The sequence below is a fragment of the Molothrus aeneus genome, chromosome 14 (assembly GCF_037042795.1).
Source record: "Molothrus aeneus isolate 106 chromosome 14, BPBGC_Maene_1.0, whole genome shotgun sequence".
Classification (NCBI taxonomy): domain Eukaryota; kingdom Metazoa; phylum Chordata; class Aves; order Passeriformes; family Icteridae; genus Molothrus; species Molothrus aeneus.
Window position 1 is genome coordinate 12,123,733 of NC_089659.1, and position 13,705 is coordinate 12,137,437.

The 13,705-nt window shown below is 46.8% G+C and overlaps 1 protein-coding gene across 4 annotated transcripts in view; it reads right to left on the reverse strand.

The window, feature by feature from the left end:
* Positions 1-13,705, reverse strand: part of PLS3 (plastin 3) — a 49,935-nt gene that overhangs the window by 17,281 nt on the left and 18,949 nt on the right. For 3 of the 4 annotated variants that reach the window (XM_066559319.1, XM_066559322.1, XM_066559318.1), the window contains exon 2: positions 3,094-3,180. In XM_066559319.1, coding sequence (XP_066415416.1) covers positions 3,094-3,160 — 67 coding nt within the window. In that variant the 5' untranslated portion in view covers positions 3,161-3,180. Of the gene's footprint in view, positions 1-3,093; positions 3,181-10,850; positions 10,930-13,705 lie in introns of those variants that run through there. The other variant, XM_066559320.1, reaches the window with a different exon arrangement.

Genomic DNA, 13,705 nt, shown 5'->3' on the forward strand with positions numbered 1-13,705 from the left:
ACTAATGGAAGAAAGCAAAATTGTTTTAACAGACAAGCTACAGCCTGGATTCATTATAGTCTGCCTGATGGAAAGGAAACTACAGCACATCTGAAGTTTCCTATTTCTACTGAAAGATGCATGCATGCCAGCGTGCTAAACCTGGGAAAGGTCATGGCAGCAGGCACGGCACCTCTGCCATGTGCAGGTGGCGCAGCAAAGCCGCGACGAATCCCAAAAGCTGCTTCAAGCTCCAGCTCAGCTTCCTCCTGAGGACAAGCACTTAAAATAGCTTAAATAACAGGATGCTAGAGGGGGAAAGTAACCCACACGTTTCCTTTTAAGGACATATGCTCAGCAGGAGCATAGGATCACAGATCCCTACTTGCCCTAAGCAAACGTTTCGGAGCATTGTTTTACCACCTTGGAGTGCTGAACAAAGTGTTCAGCCCAGTTATGATTTTTGAGTACTTCATGTTTCCAGAAAAGATGCTTATCTCTGCTTATCTTAGAAGGAGAGAGAATGAAGACAAATAAACAGAGCAAGTCTGTGGATTTTTTTCTGCCACACCTCCCCTCTGAAGTGCCCCTGTTTGGTCAACACACAGGCACCTGTTCCACAGAACAAATGCAGAGATCCAATGAGATCTGGAGCAACCTGTTCTTCTCCCACTAACCTGTGGGTCACTCCAAGCCTAGACAGTTCCAATGCCCCACTAATTACTGTTTTCAAACATTACAAAGCTTTTTTTCCCCCACTGCTCTTTACCCCTTGGACCAGTCCCAAGACAATTAACTGCCTGTAGGATGGTGGGAGCTGCTTGTCTGTGCTATAGCTGGCTTTATTGATAACCTTCAGCGGTGGTTTCTCACCTGTGGACTGTTCTAATAAGTAGTAGGATGTCTATGGGGCTCATGCCTTTTGCTGGCTGTCAGAGAACAGCACATCAGTTACACGGGAGAGAGGAAATACCTTTAAGTGGCATGGAAGGCCAAGTGGTGACAGAGCACACAGTAAATCACCTCACTGCCTCCCAGCATCCCCAGATGTCTCAATCCAGTCCAGCTGCAGACAGAAAAGCTGGTCAAACACACACCTTTAAAGCCCCATCAACCTACCCATGCAGAGCAGCAGCTTGCCCCATGCTGGAGTTAAAGCAGGTCTCCAGGAAGCCCAACCAGCTGTGCATTGGAGCAGGGCACACCTTGGTGAGCACCCTGTGAAATGTTTCCTCCTCCCCACATCTCCTTCATGACATCCTAGAAGCCAACAAGCTGAGTTTTGCTATAACCATGGTTCTCAGCTGTGTTCCAAATCTTCCAGATAGCTGGGAGATGAAAAACAGGGTTCATTTTACATAGCAGTCTTAGTCCAGCTTCTGTTCACATTCACTGGAGATGCTATTAGAAGTTCACTGAAAGGCAGTCACCCAGCCAGGGACCAGCCCTATATCCCAGGGCAAACATGGCTCCTTCGGGCAAGAATAAAGGAAATGAGAGCATTAGAAACACTCCTGACAGGTGTGTCCCACACACTTGCGGGCTCTACCATGCCTAAAGCACACAAAACAAGGCAGTTGAAAAGAACTAGCAGATCTTATCTCATTTGTGGGTATGTCCAGGATAATTAGCACATTCCTCATTAATATTAAAGTTCTGACATTGCCTTTATAATTTAAAGCCAAACAGGGACCCACATCCTGAGCAGGGTGAGCTGGTTTCCTACAAGAAATCAGGATTGGACTTGTGTTTCTCCTGTTTCCAACCTAATCTTGATCATTTCCCCCACACTAATCACAAAAAGCCACCACATTCCAGAGAGGTTAATAATTTTAAATGTATCCAAGGACAGAACAGGCTGCTGACATGTAAGCCTTAATGAGACTGCACTAAGAGGCACATTAGACAGAGAGAAACACTATGCTTCCTCCCAAGGAACATCTCCCTCTGTGGCAGGTCACTTCTACCTGCTGCAAAAGTCCTGAGAGCAAGAGAGGAGAGGGAACTCCTTAAAATGCAACTTCTTTCAAGTTCCAACAGGGGTTACTGCTCCATGAGAATCAGTTGCCTCTGAAATTCACATTTTTCTCTGCAGATGGGAAATTCTGAGCAAGTGAGAGTTTTCACAGCCACCCTGTCCTAGACGGCGGTACCACCCAATAAAGATAAGAGGCAACTATGATTCTATATCTATAACCAGTGCTCAAGTGATGCCCATGTCCAGTTAGAAAAACAAAATGCTGGCTCTCACTGCTTGTGCAACTTGATCCTGGCCAGTGCCAGTCCCGGGTGTGGTTCCCCAGCTGAACACACTGACCTCAGTCTCCCAGGGCTGTGCTCCAGCGCCCATCCCACCCCTCCCTGCTGGTTCTCTGACCCTTCAGTAAGCCATAGCAAGAAGCTAAACCAACAGAAAAACATGTTTTCCATTATGTCAGTTCTTTTGCCCATTTCAGCTTCCTGAAGCAGCCTGCCAGAGGCTTCTGTGATGCCAGGGCAGGGGGAAAGCTGAGAGGCAGAAGGAGCAGCCCCTGGAGCACAGCAGGCTGAGGGAGATCAGCAGAGATGGAGCCAGCAGAGGGCAATGGAGGTGTGCTCAGCACAAGGCATTGATCATCACCACAAGCTGCTCCATCGAGGCCAGGTGAACAAATTCAGTTTTGCTTACAAGCCCCAAAATGCACCTGCACAAGGCAGAAATGCAGCACCCACACTGACCATGCACACAGCTCAGCCAATCTGCCAAACCACCACCACCAGAACCAAGAACTCTGCAAGCCCTGAAGTGCTGCCAAGGCCAAAGCAATGCAAAACCTGTTTGGGTATTTCTTCTGCCATCAGGAAGCAACAAAGCCCACCCTGGAGCAAGAGCACAGGGCTGTCTGCCAGTGCTCCCTGATAGCCAGACTGCCTTGTTCCTGCCTTTGTGCTCCTTGGCCAAAGGGACAAGCCAGAAGCAACAAAGCTGCCAAGGGACTCCTTGGCACAGAGACAATCATGAGACCAGCAGAATGCCCACATCCTGCTGGCACTGCTGCTCATCACAGGGGTGGGATAAATCCAATTCAAATGTGCAGCAGACAGGAGCGAGGTGCCCTCCTCAGTGTGACTTACCAACTTTAGCAAAAGCCTCCTTGAGTTCCTCCAGCTCATCTTTGGAGATTTGCATGGTGTTGGCCATCTCATGAATTTAGGGAGTACCTAAAGAGAGAAAAAGAACACTGTATGAAACCAGGCTGCATTCAACAACACAGTTTCCAACAGCAGCATAGCAACAATCAGTATCAGTGTCACCACACTTCCTGGGACTATGTTTATCTTTCCACTAAGAAAACAGATGTGTCAAACTCAGAGATGGGAAATACACTCTTTAACAAGTCAAAAAGCCCATTAGCCTTGTCAATATTTAGCTCTGTATGTTATTTTATGATTATGGTGTTCTGAACATATTAAGGTACCTGCTGTCAGTGTATTCTGTAGGTCATAACTCACATCTCCAGAGATTTTCCACAACTTTGAACAAAATCAGAATCCAGTGTCAAAATATTAATGGAAAGCACACAGCTGCCAAACCCAAATAAAAGATTCTGAACAGTATATGGAGAGGGTATTTTGGCACAAAGTAGTAAACCCAGTACTGTTTGCAAAAAGGAAATACTTTGCTCTTCTGCAAGAAAACTGTTTGAATCAACACCTACTTGTTTCCCCAGAGTCAGACTCCCAAAAAAATGCAAGGAACAGGCTGTTTGCATGGCCCCTGTTTCCATGAATGGCAGAAGCACCATGAGCAAGCACAGAAGAGCTTGAGAAACAGCAAGACCCCGAGTTCACAGAAACTCCCTTGGATCAGATCTGCTTGGTGTTTAAGAAACAGAGAGGATGGAGCACAGAGTTCCTCCACCCATCTGCCATCATGCTGCTTTCCAAGCACTGATGAGGTGCCACCCAGCCAGCCTGGACAGGAGGTATCACCACAGGGATGGGAGCAAGTCAGACACCTACGCACATCTGTGAAAGGGCATCGGGTGCCCTGGTGGCCCTCTGACCATGAGAGAGTAGTGACTGATGCAACAAGGAACACAAACACAGGCACTGATAAGCACATTCTATCACCTCTGCTAGCTCTAGCTCAGGGTCTGTAATGGGGATTTAGGCAGGCTTGGTGCGACTTCAAATGAGATTTGCATCCCGAGATTTTCCAGCTCCCACATTGTTCACTACAATCCTGAAGCTGAGAAATAAAAGGTTCCTCCTCTGCCTGTGGGAACAGACACAGCTGCCTCCTCCTTTGTAAGCAAAAGGATGAGGGGTGGATTGAGGTTTACAGACTGTCAGAAGGCAGGATCCTGAACAGGCTGGCTCTGGCTCAAGGCTCAAGCAACAGGAGGCTCAGTTTAACAAATGCCTGTGCTCTGATTAGCAACCTTCTTTTGTCTGAGACTCCCAGCTGCCTTCACAAGCACTCACACAAGTTTGCCTGTAGCTGTAAATATTCATTTTCTGTAACACTTCACTCAGTCTGGAAAGAATGAAGTTGTTAGAGATGAGAGCAATGGGCAGGTGTGGCAGCCTGGGAAAGCAGCTCAGACAGGTGCTCGCAGCAGAGAAACTCAACAAGAGTTGCATCACTGCAGAGACATGAAGGAAAGCACTTCAGACCCCACCTCCCAGCATTAGCAGGCACAACAAGATGTTGAACAGTCAGTAAAAGCCACCAACAGCAAGACAACAAATTTCATTGGGCTCAAGTTGAAAAATGGGGCAGAGGGAGGAATCACAGCAAAGGTGCATCAGACTGACAGATATAAAAAAGAAATCTTTATAAAAGTAATTTTTTTTACTGTTTCACAGTAAAAAGGCTAATTGACCAAGGCAATGCTACCATGCAGGCCCCTGCAAGATGCAGGAATGCTGTGTGCAGCACTGACTGTCTTGCTTGATCTCCAGTGCAGGATCTGTCTCCATTCCTGGAGCAGCCCCTTCCCTGTAGCACTCCCATGGGTGTCTCAGCCAAGCCTCAGCGCCACCAAAACCTGGATATTTCCAGGGGATAAAGGAGTTGCTTAGCAAGAAAATCAGCTCTGAGCAAGCTTGTTGCATGATACAAGAGATGGATTTCACAACTGGCAGAAACACTTGGAGAATGCTACCAAGAACAGAGCCAGATTTGGCTATGCAGGCAGGTGGCATGAGCTGCCAGGCAGGAGAGGCTGAGCTAGAGATGAAAATTCAGCCAAAGCTCCTCCACGAGTTCTGCCTTCTTCCTAATTCTCATTTGCACCAATTCATTTTCAAACCATGAGGATTTCCCTTAAAAAGGGATTTCCCAAAGCATCATTACCTAACCACTTAATTGGAATTTAATTTGCTGCTGACTATCTCTAACATCTTTAACACCAAAAGAAGCAGCAAACACCACCATAAACCAAGAGCTTTTAAAAATGCTGCTCTGTTTGACTTTATCAGGTAAATATTATGCTCTGGATATGCCCTACGGTTGTTTGAATGGGTCTTGACTTAAAAAAAAAATCTTCCATTTCCTAGACTGTTCAGCTCAGTCCATAGAACAGGTTTCACTCTCAGTTTTTATAATATCACGTCTTCCTCCTTCTGTTTCTCTGCTTGAGAGGAAGGAGGGAGAATTCAAACCAGCAGAGAAAAAGCAGACACCTGACCTTGTCAGGGCTGTCTGTGAAGGGAAAGGGTGTTATAACAAAACAGTCCATGGAGAGGTTAGTGAGCCCCAGAGTTAACAGCTCCCAATTGCACAGAGCTTTTCTGCAATGAAGAGGTATTACACCATCATTGGGACACTGGGCTGGGGGGCAGGGGAGCTTTTCTTTTTCTTGTTGTGTGGGGGTTTTTATGTTTGTTTGTTTTTAATAGCTGAGTCTAGGGCATTCAGAATCGTGTTTTTCATTCAGTTGCATTTTTAAACAAGAGGCTTTGTCTTGTGGGACATAAAAGGCCCTTTTATCACACTGGCACAGGGATCACACATCAGCTGCCTCCCTGGAAGCCCTGTGGGGACTCTCCATGCTGCTCACGCCTGGCCAGGTCACACTCACACTGCAAGAAAGCCTCCACCAGGGTAGGACAGGCAGAGACATTTAAACACCCAACTTAGAACAAGAGAAAAGTTTTAGTCTGGTGGCTGACAGCCCATGGGTCAATGCATAAATAAACAAAGTGTACAAGGAAGCAATTCCTGCTCCAGATCCCTCATCCTGCCTCCATCCCTCACCCCACAGAAGAAAAGCAAGGGCAGCTCTGTCACACATGGATGCACAAAGGAACCTACCCAGAAGAGCGTGGCTGGCAGACACTGCAGCCTGTTTCTGTCCTCTGAACACCACCTGGGACACAGAGCAGAGCTGCTGAAGTACAAGGTTGTGGAATATCAACTCCTTCATGAGATTGGCTGTATAAAGTTCCTGTGCAAACAAATTTTACAGGTCCTAAACACACTGCAGTCACCGAACTGGGGTTAGTTTATTTGCAGAACTGCAACAGGGGCAGGTCAGGGAAAGCTGTCCCAGCGTGTGTTTTGACAGCTGTGAGCCACCTGGGGACAGGCCACTGCAGGGCTGTCACTGGAGGCATGCCTCTGCTGAGGCACTCAGCACTTCCAGCACTAGTGCCAGAAGCTAACCAGGATATTTGGGTGGATTAACTGCTCAGACAGCAACTTAAAAACACTCAAGCACAGAGAAAAATGTTCTCAAGACTCTTCCCCAAGAGGGGAAGCCCTGGAAGCTGCATCCTGGAAGCTCCATTACACAGAGGACTAGTAGAAAACTGATGAAGGGGGGATATTCAGACATTTGTACGTCTTGAAAGTTGGCAGATTAATTCAAATTTGAAAGCACATGACAACCAAATATTTCCTGAGAGCCACTTGAACACTTCCAACAGAAACAGAGCTGGAATTTGCTGCTGATCCAAGTGGAAGAAATGGAAGAATTTACTTTCTTAGCAGCTCAGTGTTACTCCAAAAACTGAGTGCTTCATCCCTTCCAGGCCTGCCTTACTTTAATATCTCTACAATGACTGATTAACAATATCAACTTGTTTACTCAAACAGACCAGTGCAGAGACACATTAAAAGAGTCAACAAAAAGGTATTAGTATGTCCTATTTCCACCCAACCTAAAAAAAAAAAAAAAAAAAAAAAAAAGAAAATCCAACACAACAAGTGGGCTAGACCTAGTCTGGAGCAGTGACTCAGTTTCTGAGGAGGAATCTGTGGTTTTGCTCCCTTTTCATGACAAAAGCTCCTGACATCAGAAGACAAGTCAGTTAGCAGTAGCTAATTAAAAATACTCAAACCCCACACACCTGTGACCAGTAAGCCAGCACACATCTTTTGGAATAAGCAATGGGACAGCCAGGCACTCGGTCCCCTCACAACCACAGCAAGTGCCAGAGCCCTGGGGCTGCCTGGCCAGTGTGGAGGAAACTCAGTGATTCAGCTGCCACAGGATCCAGCCCCCAGGCCTCCTGTGGCTCACCTAACCCTCCTCTTCCTCCCTGTTCTGCAGGTAGGGCTGCTCCCTGCCAAGAAGGAGCGGCATAGCAGAGTGGGGTGGCTGTGTGCTCTCCCGTCTTCACCCTCCCCAGCGCCCTCTGAAAGCAGCCAGCAGCACCTGCCCATCCCAAAAGGGCTCTGCAAGCTCCAGAGCTGCCAGGACAGCCCAGAGCAGCCACCCTCAGGACAGCGAGGGAAGAGTCACTGGCAAGGGATACAAGGTTGAGTTTTCTTTGCATCCCTTCCCAGGTGAGTGGAAGCTGCAGAGGATGCTGAGATTGTCAGAGCAGTCTCCTGACACTGCAGGAACCATCCTCCACAGGCACAGGCACAGGCCTGGGCCCATGCTGCTTTTGGAAATGTTTGCAGGCAGGAGAGGGCACAGACACATCCACTCCCATCTCCATCCTCAGCTCTGATGGCTGCTTTTACTGGTCCAGTCCAAGCAAAGCCTTTGGGGTTTTACAGACAACAGTCCCAAAACTGACATTGACAGGAGGACATGATGGTGCACAGACTTGGTCTGATGAGTCCTCTGAGGTAAATAGTTTCCAATGCTTGGGAGGGAGACAGGAAGGCTGAGGGATTGATGGCCTGTAAATGAAAACCTATCATAAAATCCATCCTCTCCTGCTCATAATCAGTTTGTGTGCTCGTCAAATGCTCACCACAGTGTTTTGCTCATCAAATTCCTACAAGACAGCACCCACACCCTGGATGTGGTTGTTAGAAAACACCAAGCTGATGGAAGCACATCAACTTTTAATTGGCAATTACCTTCCATTCAGCCACTGGTCAGAGGTACTGGCTGAAACCAGACCTTCACCGTCACACTTTGTTGAGAGATGTCATCCTGCTGCCCCATCCAAAGAGGCTCCACCATGGTGGTGCCTAACCCCTTACCATCAGCACGATGATGCAGATTCTGAAATCAGTTTGGTGTTGCTTTGCACAATTGTGGCTCTTGTGCTCACAAACACTGTGATGCTCCTGTCCACTCAGGGAGCTGATTTCCCTGCCTCAGGAAGAAAGGGGCACACAATGCTTTGAGCAGGCATTGCTTTGTGGTGCCACATTTGGCTGAGTGGCTGCATCTCTCATCTGTGGATCTCCCTTTCAGTAAAGTTTTCCCAGCCCCAAACACATCAGGCTCAACAGCAGTGAATCTACACCTTTGCTGTCAGGTCTGCAGTGCTTTAACTGTGGAACACCACTGTACTCAACACCTGCAAAGCCATTACCCAAATCTAGCTTTATTTCTCTTAGTTCAGCTTTTCTTGGCCATGTAAAGCACCAAAAAACTCACCTCAACAGCCAAGACCAACTACATAAATTCAACTTTAATTCTGAATTACTTTAAGCTTGCCTGGCCATTTGAATTGACCACCTTACACCACCCAGCTCTCCAGCTCCCTGCCTTTACACACAGAACACCTCCTGACTGATCCATGCTGGCTGTGTAGTCCACCAGCTGCATCACAGGAAGGACACAGGGCTGCAGATAGAGATTCCCACTGCACAGGCACCCTCCAGGTCACTTCGTCCCAATTCCATACTGAGATTACCTCCAGCTGCTGTTTCTGAAGCGCCTCTAACGCAGCAGAAGTCCCACCAGCAGGCTTTGCTCTATATTCTTTCAGACTCCTGAAACTCATGCTGGGAGAGGCAAGCTCCCTGCTATGCTTATGATCACCTGGGAGTGGACTGTGAAACTTTGCTCCAGTTGTTGCACAACCCACCACTGCTGCAGGGGAAAAATCTGCCAAATCCATCAGGAGCAGACACACATGTTGGAATTAGTCACTGCTCTTGGCTTGCCAGAGGCTCTCTCCAGATCTGGAGGCATGTCTCAATGGGGTAGCCACCTCTGGACAAGTATGTTCCTCCAGCAAGTCCAGGTTAGAAGCTCAGTTTCTCCCAGCTAGACCTGCATAGAGTGATGCCAGGTATTTTTCTGAGCAGCACTTGGGTAGATGCCCAGCAGAGATCTGAGCTGTAAAGAGACAGGGCCACTCCAACAGTATGGGAGCAAATGCATCAAATCACTTTTCCCATGCCTTCTGCACAGATTTTAACAAGCACCCCAACATCCACTGGCAGCCTGGACAACCTGATCCTTCCCCTTTTGCATGCTGGTCCAAATGTTTTCTCTCCCTTCATGACAGAACCAGATTCACAAGCTTCAATCATCTTAAATCCTTAGTAAAAGCAACTGCTGAGCCATCAGCCAATTTACATGCCTTTGACAGCCCTGCACAGCCAAGGAACTCTCTGGGGTGTGGTCAGGCCTGGATAATGATCAGCATGATCAGAACTGAACTGCAGCCAGCACCTAGAGAAAACCCAAAATCAGCATCAAACTTGCTCACAGCATCAAATAGGAATCAGCCCCTTGATAAAAGCCCAGGAGAGCCATGTCCTCCACAGCAGCATCCAAATTACTGAAAGCTGGGGATATGAACAGAAATTCACAGGGATTCAAGTACACTAATCCCTCTGTCTCACAGATATGAGAAAACAGACAGAGAGCAAGCAGCTGAGGATGCCTGGTCACATGATACCAAATTGCCCAGAGGCTGTAAGGAAGCACAAGTCAGAAGAACACAAATGCTTCCACTCCAATTGCCCATGGAAAGGAAAAAATAAAGCTTCCCCAGCCCTCAAAGAAACTTCCCCCAACACATCCCTGTCCTCTGAGCCAGAGCTGCCTCTGATGCACACTAATAAGGGTAAGATGCAATCCTGGAGCAGAGGATGGATGCTTGGTTACTCTCATCTACCAGAAGAAGGCTGAACAGGAACACAAAACTGCTTTGGGACTCAAATGGAAGGGAGCAGCACGAAAAGCTTTCTGCAGACCTTACAATCTTTGAAGGCTCCTGTCATGCAAGACCAGGGCCAAGTGCGATGGATGGATGGATGGATGGATGGATGGATGGATGGATGGATGGATGGATGGATGGATGGATGGATGGATGGATGGATGGATGGTCACAGAGGAGACCAAGTGCACTCACACACCCCCATCATGCTGCAGGCTCACAGCTACAGCCCACAGACCTTGCACAAAATGTATTGCACATCTCTACAGAGCACTTATAATCTACAGGGCACAGTAGAAAACAGATAAAATACTGCTCAAGGCACTGCTGAATCAATCCTTAAAAGCCTCTTCAACAAATACTCCTACTAAGTGTTGCATTTTGACACACCTTCAGTTTTAGTACAGCAGCTGCTCCAGGGTTAGAGAACATTTGAAATCATAACCCACTAGATTGGTTTAACTAACTTTTGAAATAGTTTGTTCATGTCAGTGGAAACAGAAGAGCAATATTGTCATTACCTAGCTAGCACAACATGGAACAGGTGATCCTTTCAAGACGTCTCGGGAAAGGAAGAGCTGAACACTCATCTACCTGGAACTTGCAAAAGCAAACAACATTCAGAGATTATTTAAACTTAAGTGCAAGAAGGTAAAAGAGAGAGGGGCTGAGGTCAGGTGTCGCTAATGGACTGAAACTCAGAAGGCTTCATTTAAATTCCTGGCTCAAACACAGAAAAGTCATGCAAGCCTCTCAGGAAATTCTTATGTTGATAGTAATTCTTATTCTTGCGTAGTTCCCAAAAAAAAAAAAAGAGCAGCATTAACACTTCCTTCTGCTTATTCTGTACCTTTACCATAAATGTCTTAAATAAAGGACCAATCTCTTACCCTCCACTGCAAAAACTCAGAATGCCTTTATTTATGAGGGGACTCTCAGAGCAATAGTGTAAAAGACAGTGGGTTCCCTGCCAGCATAAGCAAGGAGGAATGAGGTTCACAAGACTGAATCTGTGCAAATTTTCTTCCCCAGAAGCAAATGGGAGCTGCTTGTTGAGACCTGCAGGTTACCCTCAACATGCTTTAAGCATGTGTCCCTCCATTTCCCAATATTCAGCCCCAAAGGAGCCCAGTTCCTTACAAGGTGGGCTGCAGAGCTGAGCCTGCAGCCTGGCTCAGGAGCAGCTGGATAAAGCCCTGCAAAGGCCAGAACACTCTCCCTCCCCCCAGCAGCTCCAGCTCTGCTCTCAGGCAGCACCTTTGGCAGGTAAAGGAACTGATAGCCAGTGTGCCACGATAAAGCAGCAAGAAGCATTACTCAGTCTGTTAAACTTCCCCTCCACCCAGGTGGGGGAATCAACCAGATCCCTAAATTAAATCACAGTACAGTCATTGCTTATTCAACAGCAATGAACAACAGCAGCAAACAGGCTCCTGCAAGCCAAACACCCAGCATGACGGTGCTGATCCCTGGCAAGCTGGACAACAGAGAGTTTCAGCTGTTCATTTTGGGAGGGTGGGTTCTGTGCAGCCTTTCAGAAGGCAGAGCTGTGGTCAAGCAGTTTGCAAACCGCTCTATCAGCTGAAGGTAAACAGAGCTGTCCAGAAAGAGACAGCCAAGGCTGAAATTCTGGCTGCCCAGATGATAAACATTCAGAGAAATGTGTCAATTAATGTTTTCTTAAATAAGAAACAAAACACTAGAAACTACAAACCGTACCCTAAGTGTTGTAATTATGTTTCAAAAGTGTCTTAAACCCCAGGAATTTCAGTAACAGATCTCTCACTAGAAAAAGCTACTGAAAAAAGAAAAACCATTTTCCATCCTTCCCCTGTTGTCTGTGATCTTGTTTAGAAAGCACTTGGGAAAAAGGGAAAGAAGTCAAATTAATTTGTTTCAGAGCAAGGAAGCAACATCAGACTGCAATAAATCAGTGTCACTACATAGCTGTCCTAGTGGCTTATGAAGTAGGAAAAATCTCTGTAAATTCACCACTCATTTACTGTAGAATAGATGGTGTAGATCCTATCTACTCTTCACAAAATCAGAAACATTAATCTCAAAAATTAATGCAAAATGGCCAGAAGTGAAGGAAAGCTGCTGGCTTTGCCTCCCAGGAGGTTGCAATGACAGTGAAATCACATTTAGTCTAACTGCAGGGTGTTCCCCACACTTCTCTATAATTTAACTTAATATGGGGAGGAGTGATAGGGAGCCAAAGACAGCAGCCACCAGGTCAGGATCAGGCAAGCTCTGGTTTGTGACTCTTGGACTTTGGAGAAGCATTAAAAACCTCCACAAAATGCACTCTCATTAGCAAGTTTCAAGGTTAGGTAAATGCATCCAGCATCAAGGCTGGGAAAATGCATCAGGCACTCCTGGAGATGAGCACCAACTTCTGCTTAGGTCCCTTCAAGCTGCTTTGCTTCCTCCTCCTCCTTTCTCCCTCCGTTTCCCAGCTCAGCCAGTGCCCAATACCCCTAGGACAGATGTTGTGGTTAAAGAGATGTATGCCCTGTAAACAGCATGCAACCTCACCACTACTTTGAATTTCACGAGGGTGTGCGAGTCCTCCAGCTGTGGAAATCATTCTTTAGAGACAGATGCTTTGCAGAATAAATGCAGAGTGAAATATCTCTTCTTAGCCTTTTGGCTAAGAGATAATATAGCATCAGTTTAATAAAACATAACTTAGTAAAACCTCAGGGCAATACATTCAGTACAAACAAAATTAGGATGTGAAAAAGCTATACTAGAAGTGTTTTACAGGTTTGCAGACAAATGAAGTTTTTAGAACAAAAATTCAGCATTTCAGTTCAATACTTAAAAGTACTGGTATGCAAGTGCTTTAAGCTAGTAGTGAGTACTAAAGTGTTTAGAGAGGGTCAACATTGGCTTCCAGCATCAGGTATAGCCAGAAACCACAGCAAGCAAGATAAACTCCTCTGTTAGGAGATGAAATCCTGCCAGCCTGTAATGCCTCATGCCATTCCAGCTGCAATGGCAGGGCAGCATTCAGAGCCCAACTTCTCCAGGTGAAAGACCCCAAAAAGTTCAGCAGCCACACAGCCAGCAGCCTACAGCCCCTTCCCAAAAGCACTCAGAGCTCCTCGCACTTTCTGCAAGGCAGAGGTTTAAATATTTAGCACTTTAACATGCAAGTTTAGGCAGTTCTGCTTTGTAAAAGCCTGCAGCAGACTGAGATGGAACAAACCCAGAGCTGGGAAGACACACCCTGAGCCCTAAACACGAATCCCTCGCTGATGCCCAGCCGGGGCAGCCCCCGCTGCTGCTGCTTGCACGCGTTTATCAGGTGCGCTGATAAATTCCCAACTCAGACACACCAAGACCTGAAACTCTCTCTGCCCTCAGCTGT